A 22,049-nucleotide genomic window follows, 5' to 3' on the forward strand; every position below is an offset into this window, starting at 1 on the left:
CACGATCCGAATTAAGGATATAATGACCAGCAGTCAACTGGTACAGAGGCAAGACATATATAGACAAACAAACGACCACAACACAACACAACAACAACTGCTGCTGTGGATGGAGGCTAGGGGGCCCGCCGTACCGTGACAACGAACAGTGCCATGTTTTCGGTTTTCCCATATAAACACATAAGCTATATGCTGAAAGCCAAATAAGATATTTAACACAAAACAAAATAAAAGTAAAAAGACTAAATGTAGACCTATTAATTCATTTATCAACATTTTATTTTCTATGTAAAAAAGGACAAACAATCAAATCCAACCAATTCTGTTTGCGCGGCAGCTCTGGGCTGATGGAGGTGATTGCAGGGGGCACAGTCGAGGGAGGCGTAGCTGGTGGTGCGATCAATGAAGGCGTAGCTGGAGGCGCGGTCAACAGAGGCGTAGCTGGTGGTGCGGTCGACGAAGGCGTAGCTGATTCTCTAGTTGCAGTAGTTCTGCAGGTCAAAGATGCTGCAGGGTTTGTGGCAGCACTGCTCCACGATGCCCCTCTTCACCAGCTCCGCGTGCTCTTTATACGGGAACTCGGCCATCTCGCCCTCCTGGCCAGCCTTGGAGGGGAGGAAACCTGCAGGACGTCATGACACTTCAGAGATGAAGCAGTCAAATCCGTATTTTCTGTCTCTTCCACAAATGGCTGTGAGTTCATTTGCTGTATTAGAATATTTCTGTTTTCTGTAAAATATGGCAAAACTGTATCAATACAAAACTAAGGAAAATCTCTAATGCAGGGGTGGCCAACCCGTCAGAGACCAAGAGCCACAGCAAAGAGTTACGCTTGAACATCATCCATCCCTTCCTCTCTCTCTCTCTCTCTCTCTCTCACACACACACACACACACACACACAGAGCTCTGCTCAGATTTGTCACACACAAACAATGTGGGGGCAGTTATGGTCTGGTGGTTAGGGAACTGGTCTTGCGACCAAAGGGTCCTGGGTCGATTCCAAGGCCTGAGGCCATGACTGAGGTGTCCTTGAGTAAGGCACAAGGTCACCAGGTGCCGGGCTGGGGCTGCCAACTCTGTTAAAAACGTCTTCTGTTCATATTCATATTTTTGTTTTGCTGTGCATTTTTTCCCTGCCATTTTGAGAACAAACTTGACACAAATTGTTTATTGAAATGATCTTGTCCTGACTGGGTAGTGGTGTTTTCATTTCACGCACATGCGCGTTTGACCAAATTACCGGGGTGAACTCAAGCTAAGCGAATAGCACATTAAAAAAACATAAACACAAACTTCGATATAAACATAAGGCGTGATATAAACACAAACTTCGATATAAACATAAGGCGTGATATGAACACAAACTTCGATATAAACATAAGTCATGATATGCTTCAGGACTTTGGCATGGTTGGAAGAGGTGGGCGCACACTACGAGCTCTGTTATGTACGCAACTGTTGTTTTCTAGATAAAAAGTGGATAAACTCCGTTATCAACACTCATTACAATGCTACTCACCTGCAGTTACCTTTAGGAAGAAGAAAACAGACAGCAGCAATAGTTTTGAAGCCTCCCTCAGTCGTCTGCGGTGCCTTTGCTGCACCTCGTATGTGGTTTATTCCAAAACGTGTGACAGAAGACCACATCTCACCAACGAGACTCAAAGCAGTCACTTCATGCCGCTAGTCTCCCGTTTACCACTACGCCTCTTTTAGCGTCTCGCTAGATTGTAAACAAACCGCGCACCACGAAGATGTAGCAGTCTGTCGCCCTCAAAACTGATGAGGTAACCGGGCCACGACACAACCGGGCCACGGCACAGATTGCTGGGGAGCCGCATGAAACCAGGCAAAGAGCCGCATGTGCCTCGCGAGCCGCAGGTTGGCCACTCCTGATCTAATGTATCATCACAAATGTGCATACGTACTTATTTCTTCTGAACATTCTTGCATCCATTCATTTGATATAGTTTCTGCATCTTCCTTACCCAGCAGTGAGTCCACTTCTCTCTTGCGGTTGTGAAAGAAGAAATTTTCGCCACAGACTAGATAGAGGGCGTCGACCAGGTGAGATCCGCACAGGTGTTGGAGGTCGGCAGGGTTGGCTTCTGCGGTGGACAATGCCAGCAGAAGAAGGAGAGCACCAGCCTGGATCCACGGGGCCATGATCTGAGCCAGAGGGGAGGAGGGGCATAGAAGGGTGGAAGGGGATGGAGGGTTTGAAGGGTGGAGGGGGATAGAGGGGTGGAGGGGTTGGAGGGAGGGAACACCATGAGATTAGACCACACCATGGGGGTAAGAGAATGTTTTTCTCTGTAAAAATTATTCTTATTATCATTGTTCATTGTGTATATTTTATTACTGGAACTAATCTATTGTAAGAGATACATTTCATTCTTTTGAGAGCATTGTGGAAAGTTCAGAATAAAACCAATGTAAAAGTTTAAAACACAGGTAAATGATCTACAGTTCACCTACAGCTCAACTACAGCCTAGAACAGGTGCTGGATGGACTATGGTGGTTTGCATTTCTCTTACCTGTGGACAAGAACTGTGTGGAGATGCGAGGCACTGTCTTACCTGCGCTAGTAGACAGAGGAGTCGTGAAGAAGTGGTGAGAAGCTCTGAGAGGAGAGATGCTTGGGGACGAGTGGAGGTCCTCCTGCACATTTAAACAGCCACAGCTAAGCGCCGTTTGCCCGTCTCAGCGGAAAAACTGGGGGTACTCCACTGCCGCTAAGTGGCTGTCCGATCACGCACACCACATTAGACACGCTGGGTGTTTGTCCAAGCTAATTCACTTTTCCACCTGGAGTTACTCAAGACTCCAGAGCAGTCTCCATTTATCTGTGGAGCGGTGAACACGGATAAGCAGAGCAATTAGGGATTGATCTGAGATCAGTTTGGCACAAATGTTTATAAAAGGGACAGAATGGAACTTAACCTTAATTATTCTGACTGTAGATCAGGCCAGAATATAAAGCACTGTGTTAAAAGATGCTGATTTGCACACTATGTGATGCTGAGGGCAGCAGTAGGTGACAGATGGTGGCAGTAATCTGTAAACGTCCTTCACTCCTAAACACTCTCATTTACGTGTGAGGTTACAGATGCTGAGTGTGTCATTGTGATTCCTGCATGTGTGAATGGTTGTTGGCCAAAGCTATTAGTGTGAATGGCTGTAAACTCACACTATCAGAGCATGTAAGAAAGCTGACAGAGTGAAGGAATATTAAATGTATACTATTGCAATACTGTATATAAATGTAAATGTAAATTTATTTCTATAGCACTTTTTTGAGCCCTTGCTCCAAAGTTCTTTAGCACTCTAAAAATAAATGTAAAAAATAAAGAAGAAATAAAATATACAAGACAATCAAAAAAATAGGAAAGTTTTACATAAAATGCATAACATATACAAACATAAAATAAATTAAATAAGTAAGTAACAAAATTAAGAAAAACTAAGTAAAACCCCCACACTACAAAAGTTAATTATGGATTGTTTCAAAGGCCTGGTATACTGTTACTTTCTTATTGTGTGGTGAAATTTAATTTGGTTCATAAACCATATTTTGCAAACTCAACAATATATTGCTTAGCTACATAACCATTTTTGTTACCATGTTGCGTTCTGGTGTTTTTACACTGACCCCATCTATATGTTCTCTGGTTTCTTCTATACTGACTAGTTTCTTTCTGAAGTGTACACAGGATGCAAAAGCAATTCCTGATTCACCACAAAACATGTTCCTCCATGCTATACTGCTAGATAATTATATACAGTATTTTGCTAGATACTGTGTGCTATTCTGGTCTGTGATATTCTAAAATGTTGTATTAACATTATATTTTATTCATTGTACATGTACATGACAGTACATTTAGTTAATACCATATACTAGTGGATAGAAGTATGCTTTAAGCTTCAAACTACCGTAATTAAAGACACTTATAAATATGTGACAACGTCACATATGGGGCCCCCTGCTGGCCGCCTCCACAGTGGCAGTATTTCATGTTGTCCTGTTGTTGAGTTGGTGTTTGTTCCTCAGGTGGGCTTACTACAATCCCCCAAACCTGAGGGTCATTTGTCTGTCTATATATGTCTTATCTACCAGTTGACTGCTGGTCATTATATCCTTCATTTGGATTGTGTCACAGGTGCACATTATTGATTAAATCCTCCTTTTCCCCTGAGACTGGCGTGATTGCTTCCTTTTTCGTTTGCAGTCCTCGCCCGTCACAATCAACTGGTGGACTGATTTGGACTGTCGGGGCAGTGCTAGTAGTAGCTGGAGGGCTGAGCTATACGTGACACACATACAATAAGAATAATATAATTGCATATAATACCAGAGTTGTATAATCCAGGTTCAGAAAGTAAAAGTCCTCACCAGGATTTTGCTCAAGCTTGCTAGATTTTCTAATTAGTGGAATCCAGGTAAAATTAGTGGAATCAACACAATCCAGGAAGCCTGAGCAAAATCCTGGTGAGGACTTTTACTTTCTGAACCTGGATTATACAACTCTGATTAATACTACAAGTAAATGTTAGGCTTAAATATTTGCCGTGATATTGCCTCATCTCTAGAATCCATAATCCTCATCTCTGCTTTTAATATATTTTTAATACATTTTTTAAATTTTAATCATGCCAGCCGTGCTGCACGACAAGCCCTGTCAGCAGCATGCACCTGTCACCATCTGTAGATGGATCACAGACGTCCTAACTGATAGGAAGCAACACATGAAGCTGGCAAAACAAGTCTCAGACTCCCAGACCACCAGCACAGGTTCCCCACAAGGCCGTGTCCTCCCACCCCTACTCTGTATACTAACAGCTGTGCTTCCAATCACAAGTAAATCAAAATCCTGAAATTTGCTGATGGCACCACTCTCATGAGGCTAATCTGTGTGGCTAAAGCAACATGGAGTTCAGTGCTTTAAGGTCAATAGAAATGGTTGTTGACTTCAGAAAGTTCTCAACCTCACCTGTCCTATCACTCTGGGTGAATGTGGAATCTTTTCACTTTGGGCACCATCACCTCCAATGATCTCAGGTAGGAGCAGAACACAACAAATGATGTACTTCCTGCAGAGGTTGAAGAAGTTCAACCTACGAAAGCTGCTCATGGTACACTGAGATCATCGAGTCCATACTCACCTCTTCAATCTGGTACACGGCTACTGCCAAGCACAAGGGCAGACTACAACATATCATCTGCTCTGCTGAGAGGGTGAGAAGCTGAAATTCCTCCTCCGGGACTTGCTTCCAGATCACTGCTTACCTTCAAACCTTGAGCATGACATCTTGAGAATACTCCTCTCTGGCATGAAGCTGAGGTCTGTATTAAAACCTCTCGCTACAAGCTGAGTTTGAGGCCTACTGCAGAGCCTTATCAACAAGATCTGAGTTCCTCACTGATATGAACTGTGACTATATTGCACATCTTAAATCAATTACTATTATATTATCTATCCTACTACCACTACTAACCATTTTGACCAACACTCACTACATTTTTACCTATTGTGTTCTACTTGTCTTTATTCTGATTGACACACACAAATTTCACAGTTAAATTCCATGTGTGTGTAACTGTACTTTCAACATAAATATGATGCTTGATATTGACAAAAAATACTGCTTGATTTTATTTAAACATAAATAAAAGCAAGCAGTAATGGCCATAACAGTATGTTATTGTTTTGATATACTGTGTCACGGTGAGGCGGTCCCCTACCGGCCGCCTCTGTCCACAGCGGCTGTTGTTGTTGTTGTTGTTTGGTGACGTCATGTGCGTCCCTCAGGTGGGCGGAGCCCATGATCCGTCTCACCTGAGGGTCGTTTGTTTGCCTATATATGTCTTGTCTTTGTACCAGTTGACCGCTGGTCATTATATCCTTAATTTGGAGATAGTGCACGGGTTTTAGGTTTGCACACTTTCTATTAAACCATCCTTTTTCCCTGAGACTTGGCGTAATCGCTTCCTTTTTGTTGCTCACACCGCCCGTCACAGAATGACCAGCCACCCTTCGGAAGCCGCCGAGTCTCTTTTTCTTTCTCCTTCGTTCGTGGTCATGTCTCGTGGTAAGTGTTTGTCTGCGTGGTGTTTTGTTTGAAGAGCTCCGCCGTGCTTTTGTGTTTTGTGTGTGTGTATGTGTAGCACGGCGAGGACCAGGGCAGTCTGCCCTGAGAAGGCTCTTCGTGTTCGGTGTTTGTTGTGAGAGTTCCGCCGTGCATTTGTTTGTTTGGCACGGAGAGGACCAGGGTGTCTGCCTGGGAAAACTCTCTTGTGGTGTCTTGAGTGTGTACGGGTGAACGAGCGGAGGATCTATGTGCGTGCTCGCCTGTTCCGTGTGTGTGACGCGATCACCGCTAGTCACTGTCGCCTCGCTCCCCGTGTGTCTTGTGTTTGATGTGGGGAGCGACTGCGACTCTGAGCGGCGCGTCACTATTATGTGTATGTCGAGCGCGCACGTGTTTGTCCCCCTCGTTTACTGTCTGAGCACTATTTTGTTTGTCTAGTCTTTGCGTGTTCGTTGTGTCCTAGCGTGCTTGTGAAATGTTATTGTTACTCGTAATTCCACGCATGCTCCTCCCCTTAAATGTGTGTTTGGGGGGGGAACGGCTGTGGTCCCGTGCCATGGGGTATGGCACGGAGGGCGTCTGAGGCGCTTTTGTGTTTTGTGTTTGTATATATGTGTGTGTGTGTGTTCTGTGCAGGTGCTTCTCCTTGGCAGTGTTCCTGGACCTTGTGGGGGTCTCCACCTGGCAGGAGCCCCCTTGTGTTGTGGGGTGACCGGAGCCCGGTCATAAAGAGCCCCTCCCTAGAGGGCTGGGGCCCCCGGATGTTAGGGGACCATGGGGCTCCGGTCTGAAAAGCTCCTGCTGAGGAGGGAGATCCTCCCTCCTGCCCGGGGTGACCAGGAGGCCCTTGGGGCTGCTCCCTAGCCCGTGTCGGGGGTGCTCTGGGCCTCGGTCTCTGGCGCTCCTGGGTTGGGTGGAGGAGTCCACCTTGCGATGAGAGGCCCCGGGAGGGGTTGGCTCCCCAGGAGGCTGGGGTGACCCCTAGCAGAAGGCAGGGGTCAGCTCTGGGAGGAGGTAGGTCCAGGAGGTGAAGAAGCCACGCCTTGGAGAGGTAGCCTGCACACACACACACATATACGAGGGAGGAGCCGTAGCCCCTCGTCCTCACACCTGTGGGGCTCACCGGCTGAAGGCCGTTTAGGGCGTGAGGGCCCTGTGACCGACTGGGGCGTGGTTTTGTGTTGTTAACGGCCCGGTCGGTCCAGGGTCCCACCCGGGGAGGTGAGCTGTTTAATGTTGTGTGTTTTATGTTCCAGCTCCCGGACTGCAAGAGGTGTGTTCCTGCCTGTCCCTGCCTTCCTGCCCCTTCATGTTTTGTGTGCAGCCGCTGTGTGCCACACACCCAGTGGAGGGGAGTGCGGCTTGGTGGGGGGGTCTGTCACGGTGAGGCGGTCCCCTACCGGCCGCCTCTGTCCACAGCGGCTGTTGTTGTTGTTGTTGTTTGGTGACGTCATGTGCGTCCCTCAGGTGGGCGGAGCCCGTGATCCGTCTCACCTGAGGGTCATTTGTTTGCCTATATATGTCTTGTCTTTGTACCAGTTGACCGCTGGTCATTATATCCTTAATTTGGAGATAGTGCACGGGTTTTAGGTTTGCACACTTTCTATTAAACCATCCTTTTTCCCTGAGACTTGGCGTGATCGCTTCCTTTTTGTTGCTCACACCGCCCGTCACATACTGTATGTTAATTTGATATATTGTATGTTATGGGATGGACTTGTGACTACATAGATAATGTGTAAATTTGTATATTCAAAAATGAAATAAAACCACTTAAAAAAACATAAAAGCATTTATTATTGGAATGTAGGTTATAGAAGTGGGAGTTTTTAGAGTGTTACATTTCTTTTTTTAATAATATTTCTTTATTATAAATGTATGTATACTTCAAAAAATTGTTACTACAAAAAGCTGTCTGCTTTCCCAGTATACGTTTTCAAATGTATTACAAAATGCAATGATTATTAATAGTAGCATGTAGTCCATCAGAATACCTGCTTGGTTGCAAAGATATGACATTAGGTCCCAAAAGGTTAAAGCTTCTAACTATTGCTGGGTCCAGACTCCAGGTCATCCACCAAGTACGGTTCCTTCTCCTTAAGGATTTTATAGAATTCTTTTTTCACAGTTCTGCCTCCTGCATTAAGAGCTTTGTCTAAGATCCTCATTTGACTCTGAGATGTTTTTGTAGTTTGTATATCACTGTATGTTCCACCAGTAATCATCCCTTTGCATTTAAGGCGGTCTGCTATTTCCATTACTGAATTGACTCGATCAATCAGTTCATCCATGTGTTTATCCACAAAGTCAACCTCTGAAATTCAAAGACCCAAGTAAAATTCATGAGAGTTGAGCTGAGAGTGTAGTTACATCATATTCTAAAGACATACTCAAACCCCATTAACCAACACCATACTGCCCTGACAACTAAATGTTGCTAACTTAAATACATGGACTCAACTTATTGCTCAGACTGTTGTCTCCAAATACTGACAAACATAATCTGAAAATAAATGCTACTCTGAACAGAAGACTGGGCTACACAAAGACTAGACTGTGACAGTCTTTCACTTTGAGACTTTGGTCTATTTTCAAGTAATTTATTAACAAATGTTATCACACCTGGTACCATTTTGAGTGATGTTGCTTCTGCGCTCTGACCTGAGGTGACACAAATAGGCATCTTAGTGAGTAGCTGAGTGGCTAGATTCCCAGACACGGATTAAGCCCACAGATTAAGTCCCCAGGGTGGATCTCACCTGCTAGTACTGTAACACAAGAGCAGGCTCTTCCATGGATGTTGCTGTTGCCAAGGGCAAGCCCTAGCAACAGCATCATCCTGGAACGAGCCTGCACTTGTGCACTTGGAAGTGTGCACATCTTGTTTCTCGGCCCTGAGAAATTGTCCCCCACCCTCAGGACTATTGACACAACTACTGCAACAAATGCAATATCATATTAATGTGGCATACAAATGGGGTTATTATGTATGACGAATAGTTTCAAATGTGCAATATCTGAATATACATCATGTTATGTACACTCTGTGTGTAACTTAAGCACTCTTTTTATATTTAAGTATTTAAACTTATCATCATCAGTATCATCATCACTGAGTTACAGAACAAATCTCATTGTTTAACCATAATGCCAATACAGACTCTCTTATCTACACATACACCAAAACAGTAGTGAACGTTTGGTTTAATTCATATTTCTAATTCAGATTTGGGTAAACCTGCTTTATGTTTGTAGCCCAAGATAAGAGTGCTCCTTACTGCAGTTTAACAGTTTACAGTTTAACTACAGTGGCAAAACTTTAAACACATACAAAGTTTAAAACTAGTTTTTTAAACATTTATATTATGTACACCTGGTAAAAGTATTGTTGAACTGGAACTAATGAAAACAGTGAAGGGTTTAACTGAGGGTTAACTGAGGGATGGTAATGATGTCCAGGGATTTAACATCGTGAGTCACTGGAGTACAAATTGGAGAATGTGCTGCATCACTTTTTCAGAGAAACACATTGTAAAAGAACTTGCACTTACATGTCTTATCCATTTGTTCTGTCAGAAAGATCTGATGTGGCTCCCACACCTCCATTCCATCTTCATCCAAGACACTCACTGTAACATCCTCATCCTCACAGAACACCACAAACGTGGGGTGATAGTTGGGGCCATAGGTACGCTGAAACAGGGCAACCTTCAAAAGGACATTAGCATTTGAAGAGAAGATGACGTGAAAACATGCCACCATTGTAGAACTTTCTAGAGGCCCGTTTGGTCAGATTGCTCAGGCTGTAGTTTACCTTTGGCTGGGGCGTATAAGGGTCACAGGATGCCGTGTATTTTCTACCAGGTCTCAGTTCACATGTGGAGCTTGTTTCAAAATACGTGTAGCTTTTAAGCTTTTTCTCCACCTGCATAACAAGTATGAAGAAATTTACCATTGAGGTACATAAAGGGGCCTGTTATTATAAGGCACTAAAACTGATTACCATGGTTACTTCAAAGTGAACTCACTGACTCCAACTGAAGAATTTAATTAAATGAATGAAAACAAAACGAAATATAAATGTGCAATAACTAAAAATATGCCAATGCAACATTCAATGACAAAAGGCGTAAATAAGGCACAACAGAGTAACATAGCTTTGATCCAAATCAAAACACACAGGAATGAGCAACAAAACCACATTCACCACAACTGTCGTATGAAGGAGGCTGTTGGTGGCAGCCAACCTTAATACACAGTGATGACCTTGATACACAGTGATTACCTCCTCTACTGGGACGTTTTCTGGCAACAAGTGGATGAGCAATTTATTCCTGATTTTTTGGCCATTCATTTCTTTATAGAAGAGCAACACTTGAGCACCGATGGGTCTGGAGTAGAAGATCAGGTTTATCAGGGGGCCAAAGAGGGAGAGACCCTGGACTCTAATAATCACATGTGTGTCTGTCACTTTCAGTGGCTTTAAGATCTCTATATTATCATCAGTGAAATGTGCCACAGCCAGTTCAACTTGATTGTCTTCTGTAAACATAAAGAAAACATTATGGTGCATGTACAGGTAGTATGAAGCTACTGCTGAAAATTCAGAAATTATTTTCAAAATTATTATTTCCTTTTAGAATGTTTCAACTTTAATGCACATGAACACTAAACCTATCTATATAGGGTAAAATGATGGTGCTTTTTTAGTGTCACCAGAACCTGAACCTGAAATCATTATTACTTGTAAAAACAAGTCTGTAAAATCCATTCAGGTATGCAAAAGTTGAAGTAAAAATTCAGGTTCAGGTCGAAATTCAGGTTCGGGTCAAAATTCAGGTTCGCATTTAGCATTCTCGACCCGAATTTCAACCTGAACCTGAATTTCGACCCGAACCTGAATTTTTACTTCAATTTTTGCATACCTGAATGGATATTACTTGTTTTTTGAAGTAATATTGACTTCAGGTTCAGGTTCTGGTGACACTAAAAAGCTCCATATAAAATACACAGTATTGTTTAGACCTAAAGAAATGGGAAAAATCCATTTAGTAAAATTCAGCTGAACATGGAGCTCCAGCAATGTTCTTAAAGACAAGCACATGTTGAGCACAGGAGGATGTATGTTAATGATAATGGACCATAAATTGACTTTTTACCATAAGATGTCTCACAGTGTGGGAGGTGCAGATGGCTGACTGAACCTTCAAAGCAGTCTATTTTGTACAGGGGTCCTGCAGGCTGCATGTGTCCTAACCCGTCCATGAGACGCGTGTCCCAGGAGACGATTCTGTACAGCACCTCCCCTTTATCCTCCATCTCAAACACGAGGTTGGTGATTTTACACTGGAACACACCAGCCTGAGGGCACTGGAACCTGCAGGGCAGAAGACCCAGATCACAAAATCATATTGGATATAGCAGAATGTCTCTGCTGAGACACCATTAGGCGTTCCACCTAATGGTGTTCCACACTGACAGTGTAAAGGTATGATGCACGTCTGCAAGTGTTTGTGGGAGTTGATGGGATTAGTGTGAAAGAAAGGAATTATCCCAAAGGAATGGTGCAGAGCAGGGGCAATCCTCACACCAAAAGAGAAAGACGCAGCAAGAATAGAACAGTTTGGACTGCAAGTGAGGTGCAATGCTGTGATGATGAAGTAGTTTCTGCTGACACCATCTTGGTTGTATATAATAGGCTTATTAGGTAAATCTGTATCAAATCAAGCACCATCGACTGCTTGAGAGAGGTCACAAGCCAATGTGAATTTCCTCTGAAGTTTGAAGTTCCTTCCCCACCTATATGTGCAAGTTGTCGATGCAAGATTAGGATCCCACATATTAGCACAATATGCCATGCATATGGATCAGAGAAACATGAGTATGAGAGAGAGGGGTCTCGATATTTAGACTGGATAGAGACAGGAAGAGGGCCCACCAGACAAGAGGGTGCACACCTTTGACCTTCAGACTTGGGCTCCTTTTACTTAAATCATATGTAACCTAGACATTTCATATTTCTTCTCTGTCCAGCTCACTCCTATCTGCATAGCAATAAGTTTCAAATACAGGTCACCCAGTTGATCTGGGAGGCTCGTGAAGGTAAAGGAGATCTGGCTGTCCTCTGGCTTGACCTCGCCAACGCTTATGGGTCCATTCCATACAAGTTAGTGGAAGCATTGTTTGAACAGCACCATGTTCCAGGCAAGATCAGGGACCTCATTCTGGAATATTACAGCTGCTTCAGTCTGAGAGTCACCTCTGGATCAATAACATCTACATATCACCGGCTTGAGGAAGGCATTATTACCGGATGCACCATTTCAATGATATTATTTGCCTTGGCCATGAATATGGTGGTGAAGTCAGCTGAGGTAGAGTGCAGAGGCCCAATCACCAATTCCGGCATTCGGCAGCCCCCTATCAGAGCATTTATGGACGATCTGACAGTGACTACAACATCAGTCCCGGGCTGTAGATGGATCCTGAAAGGCCTTGAGTGACTCATCAGTTGGGCACGAATGGACTTCAAGCCAGCCAAGTCGAGGTCCCTGGTTGTCAGGAAGGGGAAGGTCACAGACAAGTTCCACTTCTCAATAGGAGGCGTCCGGATCCCATCTGTGAGGGAGAAGTTGGTCAAGAGCTTGGGGAAGATCTACGACTTCACTATGAAGGACACCCCAGCACTCCAATCAACAACAGAGGAGTTGGGAACCTGGCTGTCAGTGGCAGATAAGTCAGGGCTTCCAGGCAAGTTCAAAGCTTGGATCTATCAATATGGAATCTTGCCACGACTCCTCTGGCCAATGCTGGTCTATGAAGTGCCAATGACCATCGTCGAGCACTTTGAGAGAAAGGTCAGCTGTTTCCTCCGGAAGTGGTTAGGCCTACCACAAAGCCTCAGCAGCACTGCCTTGTACGGGAAGAACAACAAGCTAAAACTGCCCCTCAGTACCCTGACGGAGGAGTTTATGGTTACCCAAGCAAGAGAAGTGCTGTTGTATAGAGACTCCAGTGATAACAAAGTCTCCTCAGCAGGCATAGAAGTGAGAATTGGCAGAAAGTGGAAGGCCCATGAGGCAGTCAGCCAGGCTGAGGCACGGCTGCAACACAGCATGCTGGTGGGAACAGTGGCATCCGGTCGTGCAGGCCTCGGGAGCTACCCAAGACCCCACTACGACAAGACCCAAGGACAAGAAAGGCAACAGCTGATCCTGGAAGAGGTCTGAGCAGGGGTGGAGGAAGCCCAATGTAGTAGGACAGTAGGGATGCAGCAGCAGGGAGCATGGACACGGTGGGAAGAGGCAGTGGATCGAAAGATCTTGTGGTCAGAGCTATGGAGATCAGAGCCACACAGAATCAAGTTCCTCATCCAGTCGGTGTATGGCGTACTCCCAACTCCATCCAATCTCTTCCGCTGGGGTCTGGCAGAGACTCTGTGCCCTTCCTGCCGGAAAACAGATCGCTGGCGCACATTCTGAGCTGCTGTCCGTGGGCACTTGGAGATGGTCATTACCGCTGGCACCACCACCAAGTGTTGCAGGTCATCGCCGAGGTCATGAGCACAGGGATTTCCAACACCAGCAACCAACAGGGCAGGCCATCGCCTTTGTTAGGGCTGGGGAGAAGCCAGCACCAGAATTGAGCAGAGGGGCTACTGGCAACCGCTCGGGACTGGCAGATGATGGTCGACCTAGGAAGACAGCTCCAATTCCCAGGAAACATAGCGGTGAGCACACTCAGGCCAGACATAGTATTAGTGTCTGAAACAATGAGGCAGGTGGTCCTGCTGGGAAGATGGTTGTGGATCAAGCGGGGGGGGGGGGGGGGGGGGTGGATCTGTGAGCTACACAAGCTACTTATGGCGCATTTCCACACGGGCCTGCTTGGTGCGGTACAGTTCAATTCGCGACGGTTTGTTAGTGTTTCCATTACAAGTTTGCCGATACCTTCAGGTACTTTTTTCGTACCTACTCGCTCGAGGTTCTAATCATTCCAAAGCGGAAAACTTCTGTGACGTGGGGGAACAGCATGACACTGATTGGCCAGGGAGTGTTGTCACAGGTTGCGTCACAGGATGCGTCACAGGATGCGTCACAGGAGAGCGACTCCTCCGCTATCGCCATCTTGTCCATTGTTGTACGGTGTTGTGGTCGCATACAAATGATGTCACGACACTACAACCCGCGCGCCAACAGTGACTCCACCCACATTGTGGTGGTCCACCATTGTAATGGAAACACAACGCGACCGTACCGCTCCGTTGCAAATCGATCCGTATCAAACCGTACCGCGCCAAGCAGGCCCGTGTGGAAATGCGCCATTAGACACAAGCCGGGGCCTGATGAACCCTGGCTGGGTCACCTGGGCAGGGGTGTCTGTTGTGAGACCCAAAACACCCAATGAACCCAAGATACAACACTGATGTGTGGAAGTTGCACTTAGAGTGTTTGTAATACATAATGAGTGGTGTGAAAGTGAAAACTGCAATAAACAAATATACTACCTGTATGTAGGTGTACTCCCATCTTCTAAAAGGTTTTCAACCATTTCAGGAATGAAAACTTCACTTTCTCCTGAGGCCTGTTAAAGTGAATAACAGTTGATGAAAAACTGCGCTGGACTGTATATTTCCATTTGCTAAAATTAAAGTGCTTGTCTGTGAAGGATAAAACTGTCAGAAACCTGAGTGTTACTATATTAAGAATGCTTATGTAGGGTCTTGGACTTATGTACTGATTAGGTTTAATTGTGAGAGTATTTGAAACTTATTTCTATGCAGATAGGAGTGAGCTGGACAGAGAAGAAATATGAAATGTCTAGGTTACATATGATTTAAGTAAAAGGAGCCCTAGTCAGAAGGTCAAAGGTGCACCCTTTGGTCAGGTGGGCCCTCTTCCTATCTCTGTCCAGTCTAAATATTGAGACCCCTCTCATACTCATGTTTCTCTGATCCATATACATGGCATACTATGCTAATATGTGGGATCCTAATCTAGCATAGACAAGTTGCACATATAGGTGGGGAAGGAACTTCAAACTTCAGAGGAAATTCACATTGGCTTGTGACCTCTCTCAAGCAGTCAATGGTGCTTGATTTGATACAGATCTACTATGTAATAAGCCTATTATATACAACCAAGATGGTGTCAGCAGAAACTACTTCATCATCACAGCACTGCACCTCACTTGCAGTTCAAACTGTTCTATTCTTGCTGCGTCTTTCTCTTTTGGTGTGAGGATTGCCCCTGCTCTGCACCATTCCTTTGGGATAATTCCTTTCTTTCACACTAATCCCATCAACCCCCACAAACACTTGCAGGCGTGCATCATACCTGTACACAGTCAGTGTGGAACCCCTTTAGGCCTCCGTGCAGAGACATTCTGACCTGGTGATATTTTGAAGAGTTCATTTGGAAAACAACAACGAACATGATCAATGAAATTAAAGGTTTTCACTACAGGGCCAGTCTGTTTTTGTGTGTGTGTTGTTATGCTTCTAAGTGTGTGCATATGTGTGTGTGTGTGTGTGTGTGTGTGTGTGTGTGTGTGTGTGTGTGTGTGTGTGTGTGTGTGTGTGTGTGTTAGCATTATCCACTCCATCAGACATACCTTTACATTGCCAGTGTAGAACCACATTAGGCTTCCCTGTAGAGGCAGTCTGTTCTGGTGAAGTGTTTAGTAGAAAAAAACAAGAAATCTGATCAATGAAATTAATGGTTTTCACTTTTGGAACATGTCTAATGTAGCCTGGTGTCATGGTCAGCCCCTTACACCTCCAACTGTGTGTGTGTGCGAGTGTGTTCATGTCTCTTAGCTGTGTGTGTGTGTGTGTGTGTGTGTGTGTGTTCATGTCTTTTAGCTGTGTGTTTGCACGCGTGTTAGCATTATCTATTGAATCAGACATACCTTTACATTGCCAGTGTGGAACCACATTACGCTTCCGTGTAGAGGCAGACTTATCTGGTGACATTGTGAAGAGTTAGTAGAAAAAACAAGAAATGTTATCAATGAAATGAATGGTCTTCACTATGGGGACAGTCTATTGCAACCTGGTGTCACGGTCCATCCCAACTTCTATCTCAGGGATGTCCGTTTGAGTGTGTGTTAGCATTATCCACTGCATCAGGCATACCTTAACATTGCCAGTGTAGAACCCCATTAGGCTGCCATGCAGAAACACTCTGTTCTGGTGATATTTTGAAGAGTTCATTAAAAAAGAAAAAAAAAGAAAAACAAGAAATCTTATCAATGAACTGAATGGTTTTCACTATAGGGCCGGTCTACTGTAGCCTGGTGTCATGGTCCGCCCCTGTCACCCTGTCAGGTTGTCCATTTGTGTTATAGTGTTCATGTGTTTGTTAGTGTGTGTGTGTGTGTGTGTATGTGTGTGTTAGCATTATCCATTGAATCAGACATACCTTTACATTGCCAGTGTAGGAACACATTAGGTTTCCATGTAGAGGCAGACTTATCTGGTGATATTGTGAAGAGTTTAGTAGAAAAAAAACAAGAAATCTGATCAATGAAAACAATGGTTTTAACTTTTGGGACAGGTCTATTGCAGCCTGGTGTCACGGTCAGCCCCTGTATATGTATAGCGTCCACATATTCAAGTGTGCACGTCTTTGTCACGTTCATCGTCCATCTTTGCAGACCAGTCCCAAACTGTTGAGTGTTGCGCGTTTTAAAATTAACGTCTGTGTGTTGAACAATTCAGCATCCCGCCTCGCCAGCATTACACTTAAGGGCACTTAAGCACATAATTGAAGCCTTTTTCAGGGCTAGTCTTCAATTAAAGGCCCACAGTAATTAAGAAAGCTTGACAAATTCCATTAATCAAGACCTGGCTTGGAGCATTTTCAGTACTTTTATTTTGTCAGCTGTAGTTGCAATTTGAGGACTGCTGAGCTATTTGGTCAGACTTTTGTTGTTGTTGTTGTTGTTGTTAAGGGGTTGGGTTACTCAAAGGCCGAATATTAGGAGTGACCCTAGAGATCCTACGGAACTTCTATAGGTCTACTACAGAAAGTAAAATATTGAAAATATAAGCTTTGTGTGGAAATTTGAGTAGTTCTGGCCAGAAAGGCCTCCACAGAGTCATGACAGATCACATGTATTCACAAAGGTAAATCTATCATTCCAGATATATGTATATCAACTCAAGAACAAATCTGCATAAAGGTTTTAATCCAAGTATAATCCAAATATATTGAAATCTTTGTATTCAAATTAGCTATTGATTAGAACACTTATATCCCAACAGGGATGGATCATTTACATCAGTGTAGTAAACTATGTGATTACCATCAGTATAGCCTGGGAAAGGACTGGAATATTAGTGCTCTACAATAAACCATCTTGGGCAAGGAAAAAGATTTCCTCCATTAGTGAATTGCACACTTGAATTCTAGTATATTTTTCATACTTTCAAATGGCTGAACTACAAAAATGAAAAAATCCATCAAAACATTTGGAAGAAATTGGATTTTAACATAATGAGCATAATGATAACTTAAAATTGTGTGCATCACACCACAAGCATTTTTTTTCAAATACATCGTTCTCTGCACAGTGTTCATGAGGAGGTGCCTGTCAGACATTACCTGGTCAGCGCGTGGTATGTTGGCACTTGCGGACATCATGTGTGAGGGGTGTGTGTTGGCGTTTAGGAGACATTCTTTGATGAAGAGACGGTTAATGGGACTCCTTTGGAAGGGAAGCATGCTAGAAGAAGGTAACAATATACATCTTTCTTACAGCAGCCTTGAGCAAAGATGATACCAAAGATGGTGGGCAATTAAATTTCCCCAAGGGGCCACATGAGAAACTGGAGTCGTTTTAGAGGGCCAGACTAATATACTTAATTCTGCACTATACAAATATACTATATACACTACACATGCAATATCTAAAAAACCACACTGAATCAAACATTACAATGAAAATGGACAATTAAATCACTAATTAATTAACTTAACTGTTCACTTTTGGAAGTACTTTTTTCTGTTTAAAACGAAAACTAGCACCACATCGGCCACAAAGCTGCAGCTCCTCCGTCATCTCAAAGTTTTTCCTTCCTCCACATATAAAAGATCAGTAACTGGATTGAAGGGGGGGGGGGGGCGCTCCCTCTAGTGGTGGCTGGTGGTGTAGTCCGCGAGCCAACCCTTACGCTGGACTGTATCAAAGCTCTCATCCAGATCCAAGACTAAAAAAGTAAATATCTGCTTTGTTTTGAAGATGAATGTCCAAATTCCCCTCGATCTGTTTTGTTGCGGTTCGCCTGATGAGGGACACATTTACATATGCTTTCTGTTTCGGTCTAGTTCTTGTATTTGAGTGTTTACTCTTTCAATAGCAATTCAGATTGTAATGCTTAAACACATCTAACTTTTATTCACAACCTAAGCACACAGCTTTACATTTCACTTCAGTAAATCAATATTTAGAAATCCATTCCTTGTTAAAAATTGCCTTTTGTATCAATCATTCTTTTGTATTGTTAGCTGACATAGAGCTAAGAATTCAAATTTCCAAACGGTAATACCTTTACGTCACTACGTTGAGTTTTTTTCAGTTTCTATAGCAAAAGATAAACTTGTAATATCACTACTGTTACTTTTCTTTCTTGCAGTGATTTATTAAGTCATACAACATCAGAAGCATCTGAATTTAAGTTATTTTTATAGCTCTTACATGTGCAGTGCCAGAGTAATGTGCTGATGTTGAGCACGTGTCTGTTGATGTCCAATAGTCAGAACTCCAGTTGACTTCAGTCATTTCCACCTCTATATGAAATGCAAAAGCAAACAAAATAAAGAAATGTTACTAATTTATTTCCCAGAGACAGATCATTACATTGACACCTTTTGGAACAGTCATGATAATTTTGAATTGGCCATGTTAAATGTTTATGTAGGTATAAGTCTCCTGTTAGAGACTTGGCTATATTAAATGTATATTAATATAGGTATACATTATCTGTTATGAAGGGCTAATCTAGATGTGTGATGGATGTGTGTGTAGCCTCATGAACACCACACTTAAATTTTTACACTATGACCCAGCCAAACACACACAAATCAAACTCCATCACCCAGACAGCTCCAACCCATGGAGGTTTAGGAGTGTGTCTATGGCTAATTTTTGATCATTCTTCCAGAAGCGCACTTGTGAGGTCACATACTGGTGTTGGATGAGAAAGCCTGGCTCTCAGTCTCCACTATAATTCATCCCAAAGATGTTCCATCAGGTTGAGGTCAGGACTCTGTGCAGGCCAGTCAAGTTCATCCACACCAGACTCTGCCATCCATGTCTTTACGGACCTTGCTTTGTGCACTGGTACTGACACTTATCTATCACCAGATCTGAATTGAAAGGATTATTCTATACACGTTTGTACAGAGAAATTAGGCCCTTGGTCATCACCAGTATAAGTTTGTACAGACTCTAGTGTACATTATTTCATAAATTTGGGTGACCAAACGTCCGTATTACCCGGGACATGTCCGTATTTCACATCCTGTCCCAGGCATCCTGGGTTTTTTTTTTAAGTGAGGAAATGTCCTGGTTTTTAAATGACCTTCATTGGACTATCGTTTTTTATTGGAGTTTCTGTTGTTGACTTTTACTGAAAAGCATTCTTAATACCAACTGTAAATATCATGTTATTGTAGGGTTGCGTGGGCCAATGATAAGTGAGTGCATGCCACAGTATATGTGCCGAACCCCCCTCCTCCGCCCCCCCTCCAAGGTGTCCAATTGAATTCAATTCCAATTGAAGCTTTACCTTGACGCTCAACTAACTTGCTTGTCTCTAATCACTTAAAAGGATTCCACCTACAGACATTACAAACAAAGAAAAACATAAAACTCCCAAAGTGTTTCATACTGAGAGAGCGAGAAAGAGGTCAAACTATATAGCTCCAATCTCTTGCTTTGTTCTTCGTCCCTCTCATTTTTACCTTAAAAAACTTTTCTACCCTAGAGGGCGTGGCCTAATGTCCTGCTTTATTCTTATGGCGCAAATCAAATGCCTTTTTAGACTTTTAGTCCATGAAATTAAAAATCATATTTATCTTATTAATGATCTTGTAACATTTTTAATGTAAAATAATTTAAACTTAAATAGACTACATTTAGGCTCCTACAGGCATATTGTTGTTATATATAACAATTCCACTACCAGGTAAGAGAAGTAGCCCATGGCTATCACAGCTGCAGGTTTGAGCTGATTCTACTGTTTTAGTTCTTTATAAATCCAAATTAAGGTCATTGTATCTGTAAATGTAAATGTATAATGTATAAATGTAAATTTACATTTACATTTTTTTTATTTTGTATCTCTAATGTGGTTTAAATGCCCATTTCATACAAATACAGTATGGAAATAAATTTCTCTGAATTTTCCTTTAATACCAAAACAACTCCAATCCCACAAATGACGTCTTATACATGTAGTAAAGTTAATCTTTGTTTCGGGTGTGCTTGTTTGCGATGAGCAAAAATATACCGTAATACTGTGCATATAGGAAGCTGAGAGCAGCTTCCTGGGGTTGCACAGTAAGGACCTAAGCACAATGTTTCTCTGTCGTTTCTATATGTTACCGACCACCCTCTCCATCCCGAGCATTAAGTGTCTCCCTGTTTTCTATCTATCTTTTTCGGTATTTTGTGATGTTGTCCGAATTCTAAGTGGTTGTCCGAAAGAATGTACAACCCTGCTCCACTGTTACGTGAAAAGGGTAGGCTACCACAATGCACAAGGACATAACACAACTGAAACCATGAACTGATGTCATCGTCATACGGAAAACTTAGGTAGACTACGGTCTGGATTTGTGATAACGTAGTTTTATTTCGGACCATATAAAATGCTTGGACAAATATAGTTTGTGTACACTGTTCCCAAAACTTACCAAAAAGGTGCTTCGCTACTGAAAGCTAAAGTGATCTTACCACCTCGTTACTATGAAGCGTAAAGTATTCACCGTGATAGCGACACTACTGCCCGACATTATAATTATGTTACAGAAGTAAAAGACATACTAAAACTTAGTAGTAGTTTGGACATTTTAAAGCATTCCTATAAAAAAACAAACTAGAAAAATCCTGTATTTATTGTAAATAAACAAAACAAGGAAGTATAAATGGGTTTTCGTTCTTACCAGTGTTCCTGAAGACACGGAAATGTAATACACGCCCAAACACACTTTATCTCCGTCGTCCAATACAATGTACAGAAGCTAAATCGGAGTCTGCATTTTGCTAAACATGTCTTCTGAAGTCAGCAGACTCCTGGATATGTCTCCTGAAGTCAACACACTCCTGGATATGTCTCCTCACTCTCCTGAAGTCAACACGCCCGTCTGACTCCTGCTAATCCACAATGTTTACAACCTCCCGTTCTCCCATGTCACCACTGCTGCATTACCTACACTATGGAGGGATTTTCTTATACTACAGTGTGAGAAATTAACACTGTGTGGGTGTTATTAGAAATTGATACAATACCGTGAGAGCTAAATAACTTAACAGACATGGGGGATTAAGTCCAACATTACAGTCCTTAAAGTTTAACTTGTCAAGCTGAGATATCCTGTTCTGTGGTGTACCCTCTTAATTCAGAAAATAACGTATTATATTGACCCAAATTGATATTAAACTCATTACACAAATAGTACACAAATTGTATTCATCTTTTAACCAGCTTTATTTAATCTAAAACCAAGTCAACATGCGATCTATAAAATGCAACATTCTGTAACAATATAAAAAAAATATTTTTTAGGGTACACTTCTGTAAACAAATGATGCTCCACTATGAGGTGCTTCAGGTATACAGTCACCCCCTCTGTGACACTAGGAGAGAACAATATATTTATGATATCCAACAATAGAAACATCAAATTCCAGTCTGTCCCCTTCCGGAACAACATCCCCAAATATCA

At 42.9% G+C, this 22,049-nt stretch overlaps 2 protein-coding genes across 5 annotated transcripts; both read right to left on the minus strand.

Moving 5' to 3' along the window:
* Positions 1–257: 257 nt before the first annotated feature.
* Positions 258–2,810, minus strand: LOC143488810 (insulin-like). The gene is made up of 3 exons (XM_076987726.1): positions 2,583–2,810; positions 1,991–2,171; positions 258–622 (listed from the first exon to the last, which is right to left on the minus strand). Exons 1-3 carry the CDS (start codon positions 2,670–2,672, stop codon positions 477–479), a joined length of 417 nt encoding a protein of 138 aa, XP_076843841.1. The 5' UTR covers positions 2,673–2,810; the 3' UTR covers positions 258–476.
* LOC143488807 (NACHT, LRR and PYD domains-containing protein 1b allele 3-like) lies at positions 2,719–21,496 on the minus strand. 4 transcript variants are annotated; one of them, XM_076987716.1, is made up of 15 exons: positions 21,267–21,496; positions 18,796–18,887; positions 17,703–17,823; positions 16,518–16,571; positions 16,232–16,285; positions 16,006–16,059; positions 15,709–15,762; positions 15,432–15,485; positions 14,603–14,679; positions 11,256–11,473; positions 10,382–10,635; positions 9,911–10,021; positions 9,648–9,804; positions 8,719–8,757; positions 7,654–8,410 (listed from the first exon to the last, which is right to left on the minus strand). In XM_076987716.1, exons 3-15 carry the CDS (start codon positions 17,820–17,822, stop codon positions 8,139–8,141), a joined length of 1,518 nt encoding a protein of 505 aa, XP_076843831.1. In that variant the 5' UTR covers position 17,823; positions 18,796–18,887; positions 21,267–21,496; the 3' UTR covers positions 7,654–8,138. The 4 variants fall into 4 exon arrangements, with proteins under 4 accessions (XP_076843833.1, XP_076843831.1, XP_076843830.1 ...); XM_076987715.1 differs by having other exon boundaries at positions 7,657–8,410; positions 10,382–10,638; XM_076987718.1 differs by lacking the exons at positions 7,654–8,410; positions 8,719–8,757 and adding an exon at positions 2,719–2,849 and having other exon boundaries at positions 10,382–10,638.
* Between the last annotated feature and the right edge of the window lie 553 nt (positions 21,497–22,049).

The sequence above is a fragment of the Brachyhypopomus gauderio genome, unplaced genomic scaffold, assembly GCF_052324685.1.
Source record: "Brachyhypopomus gauderio isolate BG-103 unplaced genomic scaffold, BGAUD_0.2 sc54, whole genome shotgun sequence".
NCBI classification, from domain to species: Eukaryota; Metazoa; Chordata; class Actinopteri; order Gymnotiformes; family Hypopomidae; genus Brachyhypopomus; species Brachyhypopomus gauderio.

What these genes read in the sequence shown, in the direction of transcription:
- LOC143488810 (XM_076987726.1), bottom strand. Translation starts at nt 2,672, where the DNA reads ATGTGCAGGAGGACCTCCACTCGTCCCCAAGCATCTCTCCTCTCAGAG. An exon ending in TCCTCTGTCTACTAGCGCAG is followed by an intron (nt 2,172 to 2,582) that starts GTAAGACAGTGC and finishes CCTCTGGCTCAG; the next exon opens with ATCATGGCCCCGTGGATCCA. An exon ending in AGAAGTGGACTCACTGCTGG is followed by an intron (nt 623 to 1,990) that starts GTAAGGAAGATG and finishes GACGTCCTGCAG; the next exon opens with GTTTCCTCCCCTCCAAGGCT.
- LOC143488807 (XM_076987715.1), bottom strand. Translation starts at nt 17,822, where the DNA reads ATGCTTCCCTTCCAAAGGAGTCCCATTAACCGTCTCTTCATCAAAGAA. An exon ending in ACATACCACGCGCTGACCAG is followed by an intron (nt 16,572 to 17,702) that starts GTAATGTCTGAC and finishes CAATATCACCAG; the next exon opens with ATAAGTCTGCCTCTACATGG. An exon ending in TCCACACTGACTGTGTACAG is followed by an intron (nt 14,680 to 15,431) that starts GTATGATGCACG and finishes TCACTTTAACAG; the next exon opens with GCCTCAGGAGAAAGTGAAGT.